The sequence below is a fragment of the Phocoena phocoena genome, chromosome 2 (assembly GCF_963924675.1).
Source record: "Phocoena phocoena chromosome 2, mPhoPho1.1, whole genome shotgun sequence".
In the NCBI taxonomy this organism is placed as follows: domain Eukaryota; kingdom Metazoa; phylum Chordata; class Mammalia; order Artiodactyla; family Phocoenidae; genus Phocoena; species Phocoena phocoena.
The window spans coordinates 28,407,013-28,429,858 of NC_089220.1; the positions used below are offsets into that span (position 1 = coordinate 28,407,013).

Sequence of the window (22,846 nt, forward strand, 5' to 3'; positions counted from 1 at the left end):
CCAGAGGCCCAAGTGCATTTATCCCAAAACAAGGCACCTTCTTGGCACCACCCTCCCCCCCACATTTCCAAGACCCTGAAGTCCCTCATTCTGCCAATAGGAATGATAGTAGCACTGAAAGAGGGTGGAAAGGTGGAAGATGTCACAAAGGCACACGGAGACTAGCAGGATCAAGGGAGATCAAAGGCAGTTCTTGTTGCTACCTCTTCTTTGGCTGTACTTTCAAGTAGCTTGAGGGGATTGGCTGGAAGCCAGATTCTGGTTTTGTTTCTGGCTTGAAGAAGCCATATTTGGTGTGGAGTCGCTGAAGTGGAAGGGCTGGAAGATTCTGGAGGCCCCTTCACTTGCCGGTCCCATAGGAGGGCTGAGTTATTCTTCTGATCTTGCTATTCAACTTTAGTTGTGTAAAAGAAGTTCTAAGTGAATCCACGTTAGGAAGGAGCCAAAAAGTATTCATTCTGCTACTCTTCTGAGATAGCCTAAAGGCGTCATATTGGTAGCTGGGAGTGGGGAGGGAGTTTTGTTTCTAAACTATGCACTATCAGGTATGTATTAGCATTCATTTATGCATTAATATGGTTATACATGAGCCCAGCTATGGGAATTAAAATTCTCCCCCCTCCTCAACTTCTGATGGCTACCTAGACCTCTAACTTCCCAGCTAGTTTCTTCCATAGGCTTTTACAAGCTCAACATCCCAAGACTGCAAAACTCTGGTATACCCTCCAAAAACAGGAGGGTAGCAAATTTAGGCTCTCTTCTAAATCACATATGTAATATGAGTGCCTTCACAGCTTTGCCCCAAAGTGCTACTTAAGTTTCCCAAGGTTTTTTCTATTTAAACTGTATTTAGTTTCAGGCTTCTTTTTTGGACATGTAGTAACAGAAACCTCCTTCGTCTACAGTGATTCTCCTCTTCTAAGCTCACGGAGACCAGACCAGGTGAATATAGGTGGAGAAAATCAAGATGGTACCTCTCTGTATTAACCCCACCCAACACCGTATTTTAGAAGGGTTTATGCTCCAGAATGGATTAGTATCTAGAATGCAGGGTAAAAGGTAAAATGTTTAGAGGGCAGATGCAATTGTGGCAAGTGACCTGCCAATAAAGTAGGTGCACCCATAGAAGCTGGCATAGGTGTATCCTTTATGGTGCTTTCTCTCTGTGAACCATTAGGCTACTTGGTTTTTTCTTTTTTCTTATAGTCAGAGCTCTTTGCTTTAAGAAGTTAAATGACAAACACCTTCAGCTTTATAATGTCCTCCCCACACCATCTCACATATCCATCTCTCAGCCTCCATCTACACTCAGCTAAGGGCATGAAACTAACCTAGTGCCTGTGTTCTAGACCGTTTCTGAGGTCTCTTACCCACCCACGGAGACAGTGCTGAGGCACTGTCCTCCATGCCTTCAGCAGCCCCCCTCACAACTAAGGTACACACCCATCCCTTCTGCTACCCCACTTCCACCCTTGGCACAGAGGTCGTGTGCTGCTTATGTCTAAAGGGATCCCCTATATTTAACTGCCTCAGTGACCTAACCTCTTCTCATGTGCCAGATGTTAAGATGAAGAAGGAATACAACACATACTCAAGCCTCAGCTATTTAAGTATGTTTTTACTGGGGCTCACTATTCTGGGACGGTATTTATTACCAGACTGGCAAGCCTAACTCCTTAGGTTTATAGGAAGTATGCATATTTTTATAAAACAATTGTATGTCCTCCCCATATTTTTGCTGTGTTAATATTTGCCTCTCACAGTTTGCAGCTGTTTCACCTTTTCATTCGTCTCTCAGTCGAAGGCCTTGTTGGAGGGGACAGAGCACAGGAATAGCCTTGACAGTCTGTAATTATTGTACAAATATTTTAATAGCATATAAATAAGTATATTCCTTTTATTTTGAAAAATATCAGACACTGCCTTTTGTGTGTTTGCTGCCTGTGGCACCCTTTTTTAAAAAGACTGTTACATATTAAAATAGTGTACATATATATAAATATTACCTCTTTTGCTGTACAGTTGTGATAGACCAGACTGAAGATTTTATTTTTTGTGTGCTTTTTATAAAAAAAAATTAACACACTAAAGAAAATCTTGCTGATGTGATTGTAATGTACCTATGTAACTTATTTACTTTTGAATGTTCTTCTGTATCTTTAAACCTTTTATTAAATAAGGTTTTAAAAATTCAGAGTTGAATGCTGTGTCCTTCTGGGGAGATTTTCACTATCTGGGATTGACGTAAATAGGCCTTGGTTTGCTTGCAAGGGATTACTTGACGTTTTTGAACCGTAAGGATTCTGTTTTATCAGCTCACTGTCAGTGATGCCAGGACAAGGGAAATAACACATGTAGCCTGGCTACAAAGGTTGCTAAATAGATCTAGATCTTCTTACAAAATTTTAGACAAGAAAAAGTCTCAACTCAGTGTCTCACACAAACACACGGCACACTTCCAACGTTTTAGTTTCATTGGGATGAAATTCGCGGAGGTTGCCGAGTGCGATCAGATGGTATAGGGTATTTTCTTATACAGCATTGACTTGAACGAGCGACGTGAGTAGACAATCTTCCTTGACGGACGCATATCATCTTAAATCCACTCCGGTATTATATTATCGTCTTTTAAATACAGTGCTTTGTGAGAAAAAAAAATCTGGAAAATGTGAAAAAGGAAACGCGCCGTCAGAGAAATTAATGCCCGGAGCCCCTTGCTGGCACCAAGGCAATCGCTCGCCTCTGCGGGCCGCCGGAGCACTCGGGTCGCCAGTCTTCTGGGCCGCCGTTGCCGTGGCTACGCTCGCGCAGGCTCGGCCGCGGGGGCGGGGCGGGGCGAAAGCCGCTTGCCGGCCGGCCCCGCCTTCCACTGCGGTCGTAACGTCTCGGCTGGCTGTGGGTCTGACCAACCGGAAGTCGCGCTGCGCCATCCCGCCTCAACGTGCAGCAGCTCGGGCGCGCAGTCGCCGCGGCGTGCCTTCGTCTGCGCCGCCTCTAGCCTTGCTTCCGCATCCTACCCGCGCCTCCGCCGCGTGTGTTCTGGGTCCCCGGCTGTCCTCGCAGCCCAGACGGGCACCTGCGCCAGCGAAGGACCCTCTCTCGGGCTGGCCCCGCTGCCGCCGCTGCGACCTCGGGATAGTCTCTTCCTCCGGGGGCGGCACAGTTCTCGTCTGCAGAGAAGCGGCTTCTCGCGCGCCTGAAGGCCCGGCTCCGACCGCGAAAGCCCGGTTGACGCCGGAAGCAGCTGCGAGTGCCTGGCGCCCGGGCTGAGAACAGAAGACCACGCCCCGCGATTACACCCCGCCGGCCTCTACAGCCAGACGGCTCCAGCCTTCGCCGCCCGCCCTCGCTCCTCGCCTCTGAGCTGCGACGCGACACCCTGCCTGCAGGTGGAGGACCCGGCCCGCAGACCCCGACTAGAGACTCAAGATGGCGGTGGCCGCGTAACTGAGCATCCCGCAGGCTTCGCTCCGAGAACGCGGAGGACTGACACTGGGGGGCAGCGGAAGGACGAGAGCAGGACTCTGGTGTCGTTTGTTAATCGTGGTGGCGTGAAGCTTGACTCCTCGGGCATATTGCGGGGGAGTGTCTGCTGTTGTCCTAAGTCCTAGAGCACAGGGAACCACGGTAACCCGTATTTTGTAAAATTGGGGCCCTTGATAGTTGGCAAAATGGCGATGACACTGTTGGAAGACTGGTGTAGGGGGATGGATTTGAACTCCCAGAGAGCCCTGCTGGTCTGGGGGATCCCAGTGAACTGTGATGAGACTGAAATCGAAGAGACCCTCCAGGCTGCGATGCCCCAGGTGCCCTATCGAGTGCTTGGGAGAATGTTCTGGAGGGAAGAGAATGCCAAAGCAGCCTTGTTAGAACTCACTGGTGCTGTCGATTACACCGCGATCCCCAGGGAGATGCCAGGTAAAGGAGGGGTGTGGAAAGTGGTCTTTAAGCCCCCGACTTCCGATGCTGAATTTCTAGAAAGGTTGCACCTCTTCCTGGCAAGAGAGGGGTGGACCGTGCAAGATGTTGCCCGTGTCCTTGGGTTTCAGAACCCCACTCCGGCCCCAACCCCACATATGCCAGCTGAGATGCTAAACTGTATTTTGCATAATGTTATTCCGCCTCTTGTTGAGTCCATATGGTACAAGAAGCTGACACTCTTCTCCGGGAGGGACATCCTGGGGCCTGGAGAGGAGACATTTGATCCCTGGCTGGAGCACACTAATGAGGTCATAGAGGAATGGCAGGTGTCAGATGTGGAAAAGAGGCGGCGGTTGATGGAGAGTCTTAGAGGCCCTGCTGCTGATGTCATACGCATCCTCAAGATCAGCAACCCTGCGATTACAACCGCCGAATGCCTGAAGGCGCTTGAGCAAGTGTTTGGGAGCGTGGAGAGCTTTAGGGATGTGCAGGTCAGATTTCTGAACACTTACCAGAACCCGGGAGAAAAGTTATCTGCTTATGTCATTCGTCTGGAGCCTCTGCTGCAGAAGGTGGTGGAGAAGGGGGCCATAGATAAAGATAACGTGAATCAAGCCCGCCTGGAGCAGGTCATTGCCGGGGCCAACCACAGCGGGGCCCTCCGGAGGCTGTGGCTGACCGGGGTTGCGGAAGGGCCAGCCCCAAACCTCTTCCAGTTGCTGGTGCAGATCCGCGAGGGGGAGGCTGAGGAGGAGGAGGAGGAGGCTGAGGCTGCCCTCCTGCAGTTAGGCCTGAAGGGGTCCTTCTGAGTCCCCATAAAAGGGGCTTTAGTGCAGACCTAGATCACAGCTGCTTTCGTTCGTTGTCTCTGTGCTGTCTTACACGTGTGTCTCCTAGTAGTAAAGTCTTAGCCATGTTTTTTTTTTGGGGGGGGGGGGGGAGTCAGGCCTGCGTATTCATGTGACATTAGTAAAATCGTGCAAACAAGCACCAGAGCTGCTGCGGTACGAGTCATGCTAGCTACGATGCCAGGGAAAGGTCTGGACACGAGTGCTCAATGCAAGCTGTCATCAGCTTGCATCATCATCAGTTGTGGAAAACGTGAACTCGTGACACTTCCCGTCGAGGTAATTAAATGTGATATTGCATGTTCAGATGTTTAGTGCAGGGCCTGGCTAACACAAGAAGTGTTCAGTAAAAATGTGAACTGTTATTACTACTATCGTGAATAGTTTTTGTGTTTACTGTAAATTGTTCCTGATTTACATTAACGTAAAGAAATGTGAATTAGATATTCAAATTTAGAGTGCACATTTCTTATTTTTCATCTTTAAACATCTAAATCAGTTTAACTGTAAAGTGTTCCGAGACTACAAAATGGGTTGTTAGAAAAATACTGCACTTGTAGAGCTGTGTAAATCGTTTTCACTGGACAAGATACAGATACAGATTGCAAGGGGAGGTTAATATGAACCAGTTACAGTATCTGTTCCCCCATTTCAGATCTTTGTCATTGAAGTGTAGTTTACCTTGTTCATGCTGATTCTAAGTGTTCGAAGTTATCAAATACATGTATATTAATAAAAATATTTTTAAAATTCTATTGTCTTGTTTTTCTGACATGTATAAAAAACTTTCAGTGTAATTAAGCTCTATTATATTTTCTTTTCTTAGGAAGACTTACCCATGTCACTGAAAAAAAAAACCCCAAACCTCAGTTGTTTTACTTTAAGCTTTATATCATAGTATGTAACTTTAAATTGCAGTACTTTTTTAAAAATTAATTTATTTTTGGCTGCGTTGGGTCTTCGTTGCTGCACGCGGGCTTTCTCTTGTTGTGGCGAGCGGGGGCTACTCTTCGTTGCGGTGCACAGACTTCTCATTGCGGTGGCTTCTCTTGTTGTGGAGCACGGGCTCTAGGCGCGCCGGCTTCAGTAGCTGTGGCTCGCGGGCTCTAGAGTGCGGGCTCAGTAGTTGTGGCACACGGGCTTAGTTGCTCCACGGCATGTGGGATCTTACCAGACCAGGGCTCGAACCCGTGTCCCCTGTATTGGCAGGCGGATTCCTAACTACTGTGCCACCAGGGAAGCCCCAGCAGTACTTTTTAATATATTCAATTTTTGCATGTTTTCTACAAGACAAATGTTTGAAGGCAAAATAGACACAAGTAAATGTTAACTTACTATTAGATGTTAGAAAATCCTGAAATGGTTTAGGAGGTTATCTAGTAATGCTTTTGTTCCCTTTTAAATCTTTTTTCAGCTAAAAATGTTTCACTGCAGGAATAACTCATCATACCTGTATAAAATTAATGCTTCAGTATTGCAGCAGCCATTTATATCAAGAGGATATAAAAAGGGAAATACGGTTTAAAGACATGTTTGGTTGCAGAGATTCAGTGACTGAAGATGTCCATCTTTTGAAATTCTAGTAAATCCAGAAGTGATTAAATGAACATAAGAATTCAGTGGGGTTTTCCCCTAGTAACAAGGCTTTAAATTTATAGCTGGCCTGCATAACAATCACAAGGTAAAAATTTTTATTTATGAAGGCTGATATTGGTATATGTCCTAAGATTTTTCTGTACAATTATTCACGTCCTCACTTATGTCTGTGACTCCCTCTCACACGTCTCAACACATCTCCACATCTTGGACCCCACAAGAGACACGCAAATCTTCACTTCCCCCGACAAATGTCCCCGTTGCCCCTCCTCCCCACTCATAACTTCCTCCTCCATTCCCACAGGCATGGCGCTCCATACACACTCTCCATACCTCTCAGTCCTGTCTTCACACACACTCCTACCTTCTCCCCAACACTCCATCATAAACATACTCCCTCCTCCCACCACACACACACACACACACACTACATTTACAACAAAAAGAAATAATAGGTTCTTCACTTTTTTCACCCAGTATGTTATGGGCATACTTTACCTGTACATAGGGATATGCCATCTTTTTATGGCTGCCGAGTTGATTGCATTTTAGAAGGGAAGGTCATCACTTAGGATCCTTTTATTATATATAATAATTGTATATATCTACATATACATACATATATTTAATGTAATACATATATATGGCAGAAAAAAATGTCAGACTTCTAGATGTTCCCCCTTTGTTCTAGGAAACAATTAACTAAAAATAACGTGCTATTTATGCTCTGAATTAAGGTTTTCTCTTTTTTTAAATTATTTTTATTTTTGGCTGCATTGGGTCTTCGTTGCTGCGCGCTGGCTTTTTCTCTAGTTGAGGCGAGCGGGGGCTACTCTTCGTTGTGGTGCGCAGGCTTCATCATTGCAGTGGCTTCTCTTGTTGCAAAGCATGGGCTCTATGCAAGCAGGCTTCAGTAGCTGTGGCTCGTGGGCTCTAGAGCACGGGCTCAGTAGTGGCTTGCGGGGGCTACTCTTCGTTGCGGTGCACAGACTTCTCATTGCGGTGGCTTCTCTTGTTGTGGAGCACGGGCTCTAGGCGCGCCGGCTTCAGTAGTTGTGGCTTGCGGGCTCTAGAGCGCAGGCTCAGCAGTTGTGGCGCACGGGCTTAGTTGCTCTGTGGCATGTGGGATCTTCCCGGACCAGGGCTCGAACCCGTGTCCTTTGCACTGGCAGGCCGATTCTCAACCACTGTGCCGCCAGGGAAGCCTAAGGTTTTCTCTTAATAGGCACAAATTAAAATCTTTCTGCCTTTTAAAGGAGAGAAACGTCCTCACAACCCAAGAATTGTGGAATAAAGAAGTAGAAACTGCACTATATTCCCATTCTGTGACCAAAATTACATTTGACTGATAATAGCACAGAATATGTGCTGGGAAAATGTGTAATATTACTGCTATTTATTGCTGGGTTCTTCCTGTTTCTTGTGTATCAAAAAAGGGCTAGCCAACGTCAGGTCATTCCAGACCACAAATCAAGGGCCTATCATCAGCCAACCTTAACCTTGTACACTTCTGGAAGTCAGGAGAGGACTAGGAATAAGCAAGTACAGTAGTAACTTGCTGGAAGTGCCTTCCAGGATCCTAGTCATTTGAAATTGTGCCCAGAGAACTTCTGGGGAAGACTTACAAACTTGAGAGAGGAGGTTATCATTGGTAGTAAACTACTGAAAAAAAAATTTTGGGCATAAAGAAATGAGTCAATCCCCAATTCTCTCTTTCTCTCCCTCTCTCTCTCTCACACACACAAGCTGTGTGGGATATGTTATCCAAACACTGAGCTTCTTCGGAACTGAATATCATTGGAAGTTCACACAGTTGCTCTATATTAGGTAAAACTAATGGACATGTAACCAAAAAAGATACACATTAATTTTTTTATAAAATAACACGATTTATTACTATTTTAAAACATCTCACAAAATAACATTCAGAAACTCAACATTTCTAAATAATTTAACACAGTAAGTTTAGTCATAAAGACATGCTGCAAAATTCCTGCATATAAAAGATTATTACCGACGTATTAATAGATGTTAAAATGTTCTTCAGAATGGAGTTGCTTCTAGAAGCCAAAGATTCTGGAGTGATGCTCGTGATCATGACTGACACCCTGGGAGAAGCTGGCCATATGTATATTCTCTACAGCTACCAACTCACCAGTCTTTTGATGGGATTGATCACTCTAGGCAATAGCACCTCAGAGGCAGGTACCCTGCTGATCAAACAAGCAAAGAACTCCCCACCCTTGTAACATTAGCCACAACTTAATCTAGCCAACATCTAAATTAATTTTTAAAATCTAGATGTAGGAAAGATAACTCACAAAGTTTCTATTCTGAGTAGGAAATTCTTGATATACCCCCAGAGGGATGACTTAATGTAGCAGACATGGAAGATGACACCAAGTAAGGAAGTAGGGAAATCCTGGCTCTGATTATGCTGACACACAACTACTGCTCAGGTGGGCTTAGAATGAGCAAGGATGAGGTTTGAGTCTCTAATATCCACATGCAGGCTAGGTATTTACCCATCTTCCCTTTGAGAGTACTTTTCACCAACCAACATCCAGTTCATTTTAAAGTGCAAATCTACTGAAAAATAGCTTACTCTCCCCCACCCCCTGGTTAAATTTGGTAGATCATAATTTGGTTGGCTGGTTCCCTTCTAACCTGCCCAATATGGGAAATTAACTAGAATCCAGTTATGACTTCTCCAAGTGTCAAGTGAAAATTTATCTTAAGTTAGAAAAAGGTAAGACTCAGTCTAGTTTTTCAGTTTTCTTTCTTTGAAGTCAATGGTTGATAAAAAGGCAGGAATAGAGATATAGATGAGGGATTTCTAAAAGTTCAGTGATTTTTAAAAAAAATACCTTTAATTTTTTCATTGCACTTACTTTATAGTTAAAAACACTCATGCTAAAATGAAGATTAAGGAATATGGTCAAGTTGTTAGCTATGTCAGAAGCACCAACTCTGCTACACTGAATCTTGTTTTATATTTAATTATTTACAGGCACGTTAAGTAGCCCAAATAAAGAAAATGTGTGCCAAAGAAATTAATTTCTGGTAAAGGGTAACTTTCAGTTTAGCAGTTATTTCTTCCTCCTTTACCAATACTTAACAATGTAAGGTCTTTGTGAGCAGACAATCAGACTGCAGTTAGACAATCAGACTACTCATGATTGATGCTTTGACACTTCCCCCCCAATTTTTTAAAGTTAATGATTTAATCCAACCTCTCTAGGCCCTATACTTTTTTCCATTTAGTCCTAAGAAAAAGCCAGCTGGAAGATTCTGGGTCACATAGATAACCACCTTCGACTCTACTTACACATCACCAACTCTGAGAATAAGTTAACAGTTAAGATTCATTTCGTACTCCTCTTTATTCCACTTCAGACCACTGGTAAGAGGTATCAGAAGAAGCATCTATTCAAGTCAAAATTTCTTTCTATACAGGAACCACATTTATGTGTCTTATACCACCTCTATTTGTGGAATAGATCCAGTACCATACCAAGTTACTGGCCAGTTATCATGACCAGATAGTCTTCGGTCCACATGCAGAATCGGTGTCTACACCAGCTACTTTCATATATGATTACCAAATTTTATACAATATTTTTCTGTATTTAAGGACTGCTACAGTCTACAAAATTTGTGCATTATTGGACAATGAATGAATACTTAAAGAATGAACGCCTAAGAAGGATGATCCATTTTCTAAAGTACACTTAAAATGTTAAACTTTAGAGACAAAGCAAAATCTATCATAAAGTTGGATTTTGTTGATAGTAGGAGAGAGGTAGGTTAATAATTACTGTCCTAAGATAAGAATGCTAAACAATAAAAGCTGAGGCCCTGCTAAAAAACAAGTTGAACCTTCCAGCCCTGAGTTTCTAACGTTATGTGAAAATTATTAAAATGAGCATGACAAAGGAAAACACCAGTGACCATTTCCTTCCATCCACGATTATTAAATACATCACCTTCTCTCAAATAACAACTCAGGTAGCATATGGCTACAGAGTGAAAATAAATGGACCTTGGAAAAAGGAATGTTGCTACAAAGCACTGGTTCTTAACCGGGGGCGAATTTGTTCCCACCCTTCTGCCCCAGAGGATAGATGGCAATGTCTGAAGACACTTCTGATTGTCACAACTTGGGAGAGGGTTCTACTGGCATCTAATGTGTAAAGCCAGAGATGCTGCTAAACATCCTGTATTACAAAGGACAGCCCCCCTTCCCACAACATTATCCAGCCTAAAATATTAATAGTGCCAAGGTTGAGAAACTCTGGTTTAAAGGAACAAACGCCTATTTACAGAGAACACAAAAACCTTTCAAGACCTGACTAGGTAATACAGCCATAAACAGGAAAGCTGAATTCCTTGGTAGACGAAAATAAAATTTCCTGTGAAAAATTAAAATACTGTACTGATTCCATCATTATAAGAACAGAAGAAATCGAATGATCCACTAAAACGGCATAATGCTTTAAACAAGGAGCACAGAGAGAATCTCTTCCAAGTAGGTCAAATATCTAATCCAAGAAGCATAAACCAAAAGCATTTAACATCAGCTAAATTTGCAGCAGTAAAGGATGATTTAAGGAATGATTTGAGAGAATATTCTGAACTTCTTCATATACCTTATCTTCCATTTTCTAATAACATGGATTCTGGCTTTAATTCCAAGAAAAGGAGGCACAGAAGTCATTCGATATTTGTTGAGTGGAACTGAATTATGAATTTTGTGTGACATGGACACAGAAAAGCACCTTACACTTCTCTGAGAACTACCAGTGATTAAAAGACATTAAGAAACAAGGAGAAACAGAGAAAATTAGTTTCTATATTAAGAATTCAGGAAAACCAAACACCAACACTGTAAGTCATTTTATAAATAAATTCAGTATGAAGTCATTCATTCATTCCCTACTATATTCACTTCCAGCATAACTTTTAGAAAATACATCCATACCTAGCAATAGGGCTTTAAGCTTACCTACTAGATGAAGTGCAGAGTACAAGAAAAGAAGATCGTCTTCTTAGTTTAAACATCACCAAGGAAAATTCTCATTGCCTATGGTTCACAAAAGAAATAGTCAAAGGCTTTGAATGTATAAGCCAGTCAGAGTAAAGATTTCTTCCTATCAGACTGTAAGGAAGAGCAAAAGGAAGCTAAAAATAGTATTGGACCTTTATTTAGAATTGATTGTCAAAGCAGTGGTCCCTTTTGATCAGAGTGACTCAGAGAAATCATGTAATTCCTACTTGAATGACAGCTGAAAACTTCAGAAAGCCAGGACTACTTATGCAATCACTTTTTAAAAATGACTCTTCCCTCTTTGACTAGTTTTACACAAGTAAATGGGGAAATAGGAGCCAATAGTTTCTGGTTGAGGGACTTTAGGCACAATATGGCAGAGGGCCTCTGACATCTTTTTTGCAATCTACCAGTGACTCAGTCACAGCCTACTATGGACTTCATCTGGTTACTGACTACCGTATCTTGCATTTTCCAAAAACAACTTTTTCTTATATGAAAAATTCCAAGCTCTGTATCCAACTATTGCTTTGCAATTCTGAGGTTAAATCACCTGCTATGCTTCACGGAAGAAGCAATCCTCAAAAATAATGCCGTTTGCCTGGGATTCCATAATGAAACATCTCTTTTCCATCCACAAACATATACATAATTCATTTTAAGAGCTGTTTAACTTAAACTTTTTGAAAAAATATATTTTGAAATACTAAATTTCACTTATTGAAAGGTACCAAATCCAGTCTTTCAAGTTCTACACCCTTACAACAATCACTTCTCTCAACATGAGGGTCAACAGACCAAAGTTATTAGGGCAAATTTTAGAAAATATGAATGGCCAACATTTAGGCTAGGAATTCAAATATAACTACTGCTTATATATATTTACTTATCTAACATATTGGGTTGGCCAAAAAGTTCCTTTGGTTTTTAAGTAAAAATAAAAGACACATTTTTCATTTTAATCAAGAACTTTATTGAACAGTGTATTCACCCTTTTGTTCCACTACCTTCTGCCATTTTTCAGGCAACTTCATAATTCCATCTTCCTAAAACTTTTTATCTTTTTGAGCAAAGAACTGTTCCAGGTGCCTTTTACAGTCTTCCAGGGAATTGAAATTTTTTCCATTGAGAGAATTTTGTAAAGACCGAAATAAATGGAAATCTGAAGGTGCAATGTCTGGTGAATACAGTGGATGAATCAGAATTTCCCAGCCAAGCTATAACAGTTTTTGCCTGGTCATCAAAGAAACATGCAGTCTTGCGTTATCCTGATGGAGGATTATGTGTTTTCTGTTGACTAATTCTGGACGCTTTTCGACGAGTGCTGCTTTCAGTTGGTCTAACTGGGAGCAGTACTGTTGGAATTAATCGTTTGGTTTTCCAGAAGGAGCTCATAATAGAGGACTCCCTTCCAATCCCACCATATACAGAACATCACCTTCTTTGGATGAAGACCGGCCTTTGGTGTGGTTGGTGGTGGTTCATTTCACTTGCCCCACCATCTCTTCCATTCCATATTATTGTACAGTATCCACTTTTCATTGCCCGCCACAATTTGTTTTAAAAGCGGAACGTTTTTGTTACGTTTAAGTAGAGAATTGCATGCAGAAATACAGTCTAGAAGGTTTTTTTCGCTTAATTTATGTGGAACCCAAACATCAAAGCGATTCACATAACCAAGCTGGAGCAAGTGATTTTCAACTCTTGATTTGGATATTTTGAGTATGTTGGCTATCTCCCACGTGGTATAACGGTGATTGTTCTCAATTAATGTCTTGATTTGATGGCTATCAACTTCAACTGATCTACCCGACTGTGGAGCATCTTCCAGCGAGAAATCTCCAGCACGAAACTTCACAAACCACTTTTGACACATTCGATCAGCCACAGCACCATCTCCATAGGCTGCAGAAATCTTTTTTTGCTTTTCAGTTGCGTTTTTACCTTTCTTGAAATAATAAAGCATAATATGCCAAAACTGTTGCTTTTTTTCTTCCATCTTCAATATTAAAATGGCTACACAAAAATTCACCAATTTTGATGTTTTTTTTTAATGCATGATGATATGACAGCTGTCACAATACAATCTAACAAAATTGTTTCAAATGAAGTTAAAGACAACTAAGTGCTGCTAGAGCCATCTTACGGAAAAAAACCGAACAAACCTTTTGGCCAACCCAATATAAGGAACTATAACCAAAAAGTATGCCTAAGATCAGGTCCATATGTGTAATAAGGCCAAAGTATTGGTCAAAGGAGTGATTATAACAGTCATTTTAACCACTGACCTGGATCACGGAATGACTGGCTGACTGTTTGCAGGACTTGAGTGGACATGCAGGTAAACACAACATAAATTCCAGTTGACAATGCACACACTTTTGGAACAACAAATAAGAAAATATAACATGGGCTATAAGGCCTCCAAGGTACTAATTTTTCCTTTTTTCACCATAGTTTTTCAAACTGGACTTTGGAGTCTTGATTCTAGGACTGCTGCTATATTTCTAAGAGGAGCTCTTCCCAAACCAAAGGCATGACACATTTGTGCTTCTGAGTCATAAAGAGATGGACCTTCAAGAAAGATGGCCTACAGATTCAAAAGTTAAGTGTATATATTTAAATGCCTGGCCTAAAAAAAAAAAACAGAAACAAAAATGAAAAAACTGAACAAACTGAATAAAGAATCACATTTGTTCCTTTGTTGTTAAAAACGACTGGTCTATAAAGGTTTCAGTAGATGGGGCCACGCAGTACATAACTGGGACTGAAGACAAAAATTGAAAATTTATAGCTTCTAAAAAGAGCACTAGAATATATAAAGTTGGTGTTATCATTTTGGGGGAGAAACACTGAATAGGTTATGAGAAAAAAAGGAATGAAAGATTTGTTTTATCTTAAGAACCATTTGCCCCACACAGAATCTTTATAATAGACAACTATACAAAACTTATCTATTGTTCTTATGACATTTAAATAAGTTACACAAAGTGGAAAATGTGGTGTTAGTTATCTTCTTCCTCATCCTCTTTAATTACTGGGGTACCTAAAATGAAAAAGAAAATTATTACTGGTCATTCTCAAGAGATTGTTAAATTCTAACTGAAAATATTTTTCTGTTAACCTGAGGAGTTCTGAGATGCTGAGAAGTGTGCCATAATAAAAGTAATATCATAAAATAATCTTTTAAATTTCTAATTATCCAAAAAGCCTCTCAGGAGAATTCCCAAATGGATTAATGTAAGTAATTATAAATATTCAGGTCCCCAAATACAGAGTTACAAATAAAAATGCCTACAGGTACCAGGCAGAAAAATAAGGCCCTATACACACTAAAAACTCTGTATGTTAAACACAAAGAAATATTCATTTTTCACAATAAAATACGCAATCCCAGTATTGCCAGAATCTGAATTTTTATGTTACTCCCCCAAATACTAAACATTGGGGATAAATTGGAAAAAAATAAAAAGAACCAAGGCACAGAAAATGAAATACATCTGCAGGCTCTCACTGGCCCAAGAGCCAGCCATTTCTGAGCTCTGGCATTTGAAGCATGTCCACAATCTGACCCTAGTCTACTGTTCAGTCTTAACTCTTCAGCCAGTCACCCTCCACTCCAGATGAACTGATCAACTCACTGTCTCCCAAACTCATCTTGCAGCCTACTACTTCTGGACTCCTGGCTAACAAAGTTCCTCCATTTTGGAATGCCCCCCGTAACACCCCTTCCATCTAGGCCCTACCCTTAATTAAGAGCCATCTCCAGTGCCTCTTCCTGTGTGATTCTTCTTTATGGCAACGAGCAGAGTCTTACCCCTCTGTACTCCCCACAGCATCTGTTTGTGGGGGGTAGTGAATGTTTTATTGAAATATACATACAAAGTACACAAATTATAAGTGTACAGATTGATAAATGTATACTAAGTGAACACATCTGGTAACCAGCACCCAGATTAGGAAGAGAACATTATCAGAACCCCCAAAACTTCCTCAGGTCCCCTTCCAGTCACTGTCCCCCAACAAAAGGTATATTCTATCCTAATGTCTAACACCATGGATTATTTTGCCTGATTTTAAAACTGATATGAATAGAATGATGTCGCGTGCGCTCTGTGTCTGGCTTCTTTTACTCAACATTATGTTTATATGATTCATGTATACTGTGTGAAGCTATAGTTCATTCATTCTCATTGCTGTTGAATATTCCATTGTACGAATATGTCATAATTTACTTATCTATTCTATTGTTGTTGGGCATTTGGGTTGTTTCCAATTTGTAGCTATTAAAATAGTGGTGCAATGAGCATTGTCATACAGATCTTTTGGTAAACATCCATGCTCTTTTCTTCTGGGTATACAGCTAGGAGAAAAGTTGCTGGGTCATGTGGGATATGTATGTAGATAATGCCAGTTTTCCAAAGTTATACCAAGTTACATTACTATCCAGCAGGGTGTGAGAGTTCTAGTTGCTCCATGTTCCACTAACATTTGGTATTGTCTGTCTTTTTCATTTTAGCTCTTTCACACCCCTCAGTTTTTTTTTGTTTTTTGTTTTTTTGCAGTACGTGGGCCTCTCACTGTTGTGGCCTCTCCCGCTGCGGAGCATAGGCTCCGGACGCGCAGGCTCAGCGGCCATGGCTCACGGGCCCAGCCGCTCCGCAGCATGTGGGATCTTCCCAGCCCGGGGCACGAACCCGTGTCCCCTGCGTCAGCAGGCGGACTCTCAACCACTGCGCCACCAGGGAAGCCCCCTCAGTTTTTCTTACAAGCAACTGAAGAGGAGCAAAAAGAGGCAAGCTAGCAGCTGTGGCCACCTGTGTTCTGGTCCATCTCACTGGTTTAGGATAGACCAGCTGGTTTTTCTAGGGGCTGTTCAGATTGGCCTGAAGTCAATATTTGGTCCAAAAGCCTGTATATAATGTGGCTTGGTCTATTCAGGGTCTATATAAGGGATTCTTTTCCATTCTTAATGGAAGGGTTCACTTCCTGTGCACAATGAGAAAGGAAGACAAATGATTTCAAATGGTTTCTAGAGGTCAAAGTTGAACATAAAAAGGCTGAAGTCCAAGGCTCTAATGTACCCTCTCTTTTGTTCTATTTTAACTTATGAAATATTCATTCATATAGATACAATATAAATAAAGAGTAACAAAACCAATTATTGTATACCCATCACCCAATTTAGGAAACAGAACATCACCAGTATCTAAGAAACCCGTTTGCCTCTTCCTGTTTATTCCTGTACCTCCCACAAGAGGCAGTCTAGTGTCTTTGTTATTTTACTGCTAGGTATGTAGCCAGAGGGAAAAAAGGGAACATTCTGCATGATTCCATTTATATAAAACTCTATAAAATACAAACTAATCTATAGGGGCAGAAAGCGGATCAGTGACTGCCTTGGGAGGGATGGTGGTGAGCAGCAGGAGGGAGGGATTACAAAGAGGCAAAAAGAAATTTTTGGTGGGTGATATATATGTTCATTATCTTTTCCCCCCAACTTTATTGAGATATGATTGATATGTAACATTCTGTAGGTTTAAGGTAAAAATGGCCTGGCTTCCTCATAGGACCACTGGAAGGAGTAAAGACCCAGGGAGGTCTGTGACTCTTTTATTATTTCTGGTTTTCAGATGACAAAAGAACAAAGTTTGGTGAGATGAATTAACCAGCCCGATGACAAAAAAGCTAGAACTGGGACTTGAACCCAGTCAGTCAGGGATCTCTCCTGACATTTTCACCTATCTTAGGTATTGAGAAACTAAAATTAGAGGGGAGAGGGAGAGAGAACATTATAATTTTGATCCAATTGTGAAAAAGCAACTCCTTACTATTTATGTCTAATTATTTTGCAAAATAATACATTTGGGACTTGAGAATAAACCCAGCTTTCTTATAAGCTTTTGGTTTAGTGATGATCTTATACCAGTCTAAATATTCTAGAAGTCTTTCATCTCACTCTGGCCCAAACTGGGACCACAAAATTTCCTACAGACAGAAGTGGCCTTGGCGACCAGAGATAACCGATCATTTTCTTTAGTTTTGCTCCTTTTCATGATTCCATGCTACAAGTTCAATTCTTACACCCAGAAAACATTTCCAAGCTGGCCCAGAGTCACTCACCATCTAGCTTTTTCAGTTTGGGTACTCTCTTGGTTGCCTCGTCAATCCAGTTCCCTTCAGCAGAATGTTTCTCTTCCAAGGGATTGCCTACAAACACCAGGTCTTCTAGGCATGGTAGTTCTGCCAGCTTCACAAATTCACCTACAAGTACAAAGAATACATTCCATATTAAAATGGCAAGTTTTACTCTTATGATTTTGAAGGGTGAATCCCAGTATCACTAGCCCTCAGTTTGTGACTATTCAGAACAATTCATTGTTTAAGATTTTGAAGGAAGTAGGGGACATTATACCATATGAAGTCATTCTCTGAAGACATTATGGAAAGGGAGGGAAAGCGAGACATACCTCTTCTACCTTTATGCTAATCTAAGGATGGGATAAGAAGAGGAAATGAGGTTCAGAATCAACAAATCAATCTCCAGTGACAGGTCTTCTCTATACTGTACTACATCAGTATCAGCTAAACTAAACTGCCTTTGTCTCTACCATTCCCTCATCTCTAAATTCTTAAAGCAACTCATTCAAGCCTCTGTTGTAGAACTTATCACACAGTTTTCCAATTATTAACTCATAATCTTTCCCACTAAGCTGTGAACTCCTTGAGGGCAGGGATAATGTCCTATTCAACTATGTATCTCAACAGCCTGGCATAGTTCATGGCACACAATAGGGCTTTAAAACTAAGCTGTGAACTCCTTGAGGGCAGGGATAATGTCCTATTCAACTATGTATCTCAACAGCCTGGCATAGTTCATGGCACACAATAGGGCTTTAAAACTAAGCTGTGAACTCCTTGAGGGCAGGGATAATGTCCTATTCAACTATGTATCTCAACAGCCTGGCATAGTTCATGGCACACAATAGGGCTTTAAAATGCTAAATGGATAATGTACAATAAAAAAGAAAAGCAATATATATGTTAAATAAGTCTTCCACCCAAGAATTATTAAACCGATTCCTTTTGGCCTTTGGACAATAGTTTAATTTTTTTCATGATTAATAGGACCAGGACCTATTCAATTATAATCATTCTAAGTATTTAAATGTAAATTTCAAGTGTTTAGATGAAATATAGGAACTCCTATAGCTATTTCCCTCTGTGCTTAGAAAGAAATGTCCCCATTTCGTATCTTGTTCCCTATAGGGCTATTTTCTATAAACATGAGGTAGAAGGTTAGCAAAGACAACCTCACTTACCCCAGTCTTTCACCAGGTTATTGGACATGTAAAGAATCTTCAATTTCTTCATTACATGGATCCCTTTCAACTTCTCAATAAAATTGTAGGAGATCCACAGTTCTTCTAACGTGTCCCCTACTGCTTCCTGAAAAAGAAAGCAATTTTATTTACATACTTATTTTTAAGTTTTTCCTTCTGTCCCCCTCCTCATAAACATAAAGACAATGGCCTTCAGAGAGAACTGAGACTAACCTGTCCACTGGCAGGAGAGCTGAAGGCTGTGTGGGAGTTTTTTCTCATTAAGAAAGCCAAGTAGAACATTTTCTTCCTCTCTTCAAACTGATCTGAACTAAGAATACCTACTGAAATCACCAAGAGAGGAAATAAGAGCACTATTTTTTTTTTTTTTTTTTTTTTTTTTATTTGCAGTACGCGGGCCTCTCACTGTTGTGGCCTCTCCCATTGCAGAGCACAGGTTCCGGATGCGCAGGCTCAGCGGCCATGGCTCACGGGCCCAGCCGCTCCGGGGCATGTGGAATCTTCCCGGACAGGGGCACGAACCCGTGTCCCCTGCATTGGCAGGCGGACTCTCAACCACTGCGCCACCAGGGAAGCCCTATTTTATCATTTTTATTGAATAATATACTTTTCAAATCACTTCCCTATACATTGTATTATTTGATCCTTATTTAATTAAGATAGGCAAAGCAGGTTATTTGATTTCTATTCTAGATAGATTAAGGGCTTTTTCTAAGATCACAATGCTTTTTTTTTTTTTTTTTTTGGCTGCACCACGCAGCTTGCAGGATGGGATAGAGCCCAAGCCCACAGCAGTGAAAGCACGCAGTCCTAACCACTGGACCACCAAGGAATTCCCAACAATGTTATTAAATAGTAGACCTATGTCTAAATTTCAGGGTTTTTAAAAAATATTTGTTATGAAAACTTTCCAACATAAAAAAGTTGAAAGAATATTACAGTAAATACCCATATATCTACTACCCAGCTTCTACCATTAACATTTTACTATCCTTTTCCTGTCACATATCTGGTCCATCTATCCATCCTGCTATCTATGCATCAATTCACCTTATTTTTTCTGATGTATAAAACTCAACTTAAAACCCATAGTCTTTTCATTATACTATAATGATTATGTCATACTGACTCTTAACTGCTAGATACAATCAATAGTGGCACAAAAACTTTTCCTTCTTTCATATACAAAAGACAAAATGTAGTGATTATTTGTTCCTTAAAAAACAAAAAAGTGACTAGGCAGAATCAGTTCGATGTTCAATCCCCTCTTAACCCAAAAGGATTTACCTACATCCACATGGTAATGCTAGAATGTAGGACCCAGGTCTATGTCCTGGTAACTGTCCCTTTAAAGACTATAAAGAGAATAAATGTACTCTGGATAAAGATCATTAATGCATTTTCCATACAGATGGAACCAAGGGGAAAAGCTGAGAATGGAATGGTCTGAGTTAGTTCTGTGTGTCATCCCAAGGCCCACAGTTCATCTTAGTTTCAACTTTCTAAGTAGGAGAAACAACAATTTCAAAGTAAAAGAAACTTTTAAATCAGTCCATCCTGGCACTGAAAGTGTGAGGCAGCAGAAAAAATAGTGACTAAATAATACTAATTAGAAAGTTTAGGCTCAATTCTGGGTTCTGCCACTTACTTAGTGTCATTTTACATGTGCAGATGAGGACTCTTGGTCAGTTTTCACATAGCCAATTTGATCAGTTCTCCAAACAGCCAATTTGCTGAATTTACTCTTTTACTGATTTACTGAAAAACTGGTTAACTACTTACAAATTATAGCAATTTGTTTTAGATAGGATAGGATAGAAATTACTTTAGACAGGATAACTTCTGAAGATGTCTGTTTTGCTTTGTTCATTCCTTACAAGCATTAATTGAGTTTCAGTTTAGTTTTCAGCCAATTGGATGCAGCTGTTCTGCCATGACCAAATTTCTGTGCATTTGGGGACTTTACTTGGGAATATAAATTCTCATTGCAGAATGAGAATTTCTTATGTATATTGACTAACAAATGTTGTATAGATTTTGGGTGTCCAGGGCATAGTTTTGTCTTTCAGTACATTTTCAATCTATTCCACTGTTTTTCCTACTTCCCTAAATATAACAATTCACTAACCAACTCAATTAGATTACTATTTTTATGTGTTTTAATCATTTGAGAAGTGATCAGTGTCTAACATATGAAACTGACATTCTACAAAGATGGACTGACAAATCTAACAGCTGGGATAAAACAGCTGCACTAAAATTAACACTAAATAAAATCTTAAAGAAAAGTTTAAAAGGTGTTGAAACCATTCCAAGCAACACAATTTTCTATATATTTGTAAGTAGGTAATAAAGACAAAATTCTGGTGAAGCAATCTGGTGAATGTTAATCAATAAAAACTGGCTAAGTCTGTGTGACTCAATTCAGTGAAATCTGTCATTCAATAAACTAGCCCTTTGGAGAACTGTACATTGAATGAACAGGCATTTAGCAAACTGGTCTGCTTCTGCATGTGAATAAATCACTTCTCTTCTTAGTTTCTAACTCTGTAAAATAAGGAGGCTGGCACAATGAGCTAGCACCTCATACCTATTAGGATGACTACTGTCAAATAAACAGAAAATAACAAGTATTGGCAAGGATATGGAGAAATGGGAATCCTTGTGCACTGTTGGTGTGAATGTAGAATGGTGTAGATGCTATGGAAAACATTTTGGCAGTTCATCCAAAAATTAAAAACATATGAACCAGCAATCCCACTACTGGGCATATATCCAAAATAATTGAAAGTAGGGTTTCAAAGAGATATTTGGATACCCATGTTCATAGCAGCATAATTTACAACAGCCAAAAGGAAGAAACAACCCAAGTGTTTGTTGATGGATGAATGGATAAACAAAATATGGTCTATTCATACAACAGAATATTATTCATCCTTAAAAAGGAAAGAAATTCTGATATATGCTACAACATGGATGAACCTTGAGGACATTATGCTAAGTGAACTAAGCCAGTCACAAAAAGACAAATACTGTATGATTCTACTTATATGAGATATCTAGAGTAGTCGAATTCATAGAGACAGAAAGTAGAATGGTGGTTGCCAGAGCTGGTGGGAGGAGACAATGGGAAGTTACTGTTTAATAGGTATAGAGGTTCGGTTTTCTAAAATGAAAAGAAATCAATTCTCTCCACGTCAATCTATAGATTCAATGCAACTCTACTAAGACTTCCAATGAGATTTTATTTTTTACAAACTTGATAGACTGATTTTCAAGTTTCTCTTGAAGAATAAATGTCCAAGAAAAGCCACAAATATTTTGAACAAAGAGGACCTGTCTCAATAGATATCAAAACATATTATAAAGTGAAAGAAAAATAAAGCAACATGATATTGGAACTGAAATATATAGGTAAAACAACAAACAGAAAGAAACTTGAGGGACTTCCCTGGTGGTCCAGTGGGTAAGACTCCATGCTCCCAATGCAGGGGGCCCAGGTTCGATCCCTGGTCAGGGAACTAGATCCCACATGCCGCAACTAAGATCTGCATGCTGCAACTAAGAAGTCTGCATGTCACAACTAAAGATCCTGCACAGCCTAAATAAATAAATAAATATTTTAAATAAATAAATAAAATAAATAAAAAACACTTGCCAAAAGGATTAGCCTTAAAAAAAAAAAGAGGGCTTCCCTGGTGGCGCAGTAGTTGAGGGTCCACCTGCCGATGCAGGGGACACGGGTTCGTGCCCCGGTCCAGGAGGATCCCTCATGCTGTGGAGCGGCTGGGCCCGTGAGCCATGTCCGCTGAGCCTGCGCGTCCAGAGCCTGTGCTCCACAATGGGAGAGGCCACAACAGTGAGAGGCCCGCGTATAGCAAAAAAAAAACTTGACCATCCAGGAACCTACCCATGCATATACAAGAGTTTATTTAGTATGTGGCATTTCCAAACAGTAGGAAAATGAGACTTTTCAATATATGGCTAACCATTTGGAGGAAAAAAAATAAGGTCTGATATCTGTCACATGCAATTTGCAAAAATAAACTCCAGATGGTTTAAAGGTATAAACTTTTTAAATTTATACTTAA

The 22,846-nt window shown here is 40.6% G+C and overlaps 2 protein-coding genes and 1 non-coding gene across 3 annotated transcripts in view; 2 read left to right on the top strand and 1 right to left on the bottom strand.

Moving 5' to 3' along the window:
- The first annotated feature begins 3,581 nt into the window (after positions 1–3,581).
- On the top strand, positions 3,582–5,515 carry PNMA1 (PNMA family member 1). Its single transcript, XM_065872545.1, has one exon. The coding sequence runs from the start codon at positions 3,672–3,674 to the stop codon at positions 4,728–4,730; it is 1,059 nt and encodes a 352-aa protein (XP_065728617.1). The 5' UTR covers positions 3,582–3,671; the 3' UTR covers positions 4,731–5,515.
- Positions 5,516–13,855: 8,340 nt separating this feature from the next.
- Positions 13,856–22,846, bottom strand: part of DNAL1 (dynein axonemal light chain 1) — a 30,296-nt gene continuing 21,305 nt past the window's right edge. Inside the window, exons 6-8 of the mRNA XM_065872325.1 lie at positions 18,735–18,861; positions 17,536–17,676; positions 13,856–14,458 (exon numbers count right to left, since the gene is read on the bottom strand). Coding sequence (XP_065728397.1) covers positions 14,418–14,458; positions 17,536–17,676; positions 18,735–18,861 — 309 coding nt within the window. The 3' untranslated portion in view covers positions 13,856–14,417. The remainder of the gene's footprint in view (positions 14,459–17,535; positions 17,677–18,734; positions 18,862–22,846) is intronic.
- On the top strand, positions 22,204–22,276 carry TRNAW-CCA (transfer RNA tryptophan (anticodon CCA)). The gene has a single exon. It is a non-coding gene; the product is annotated as a tRNA-Trp (tRNA).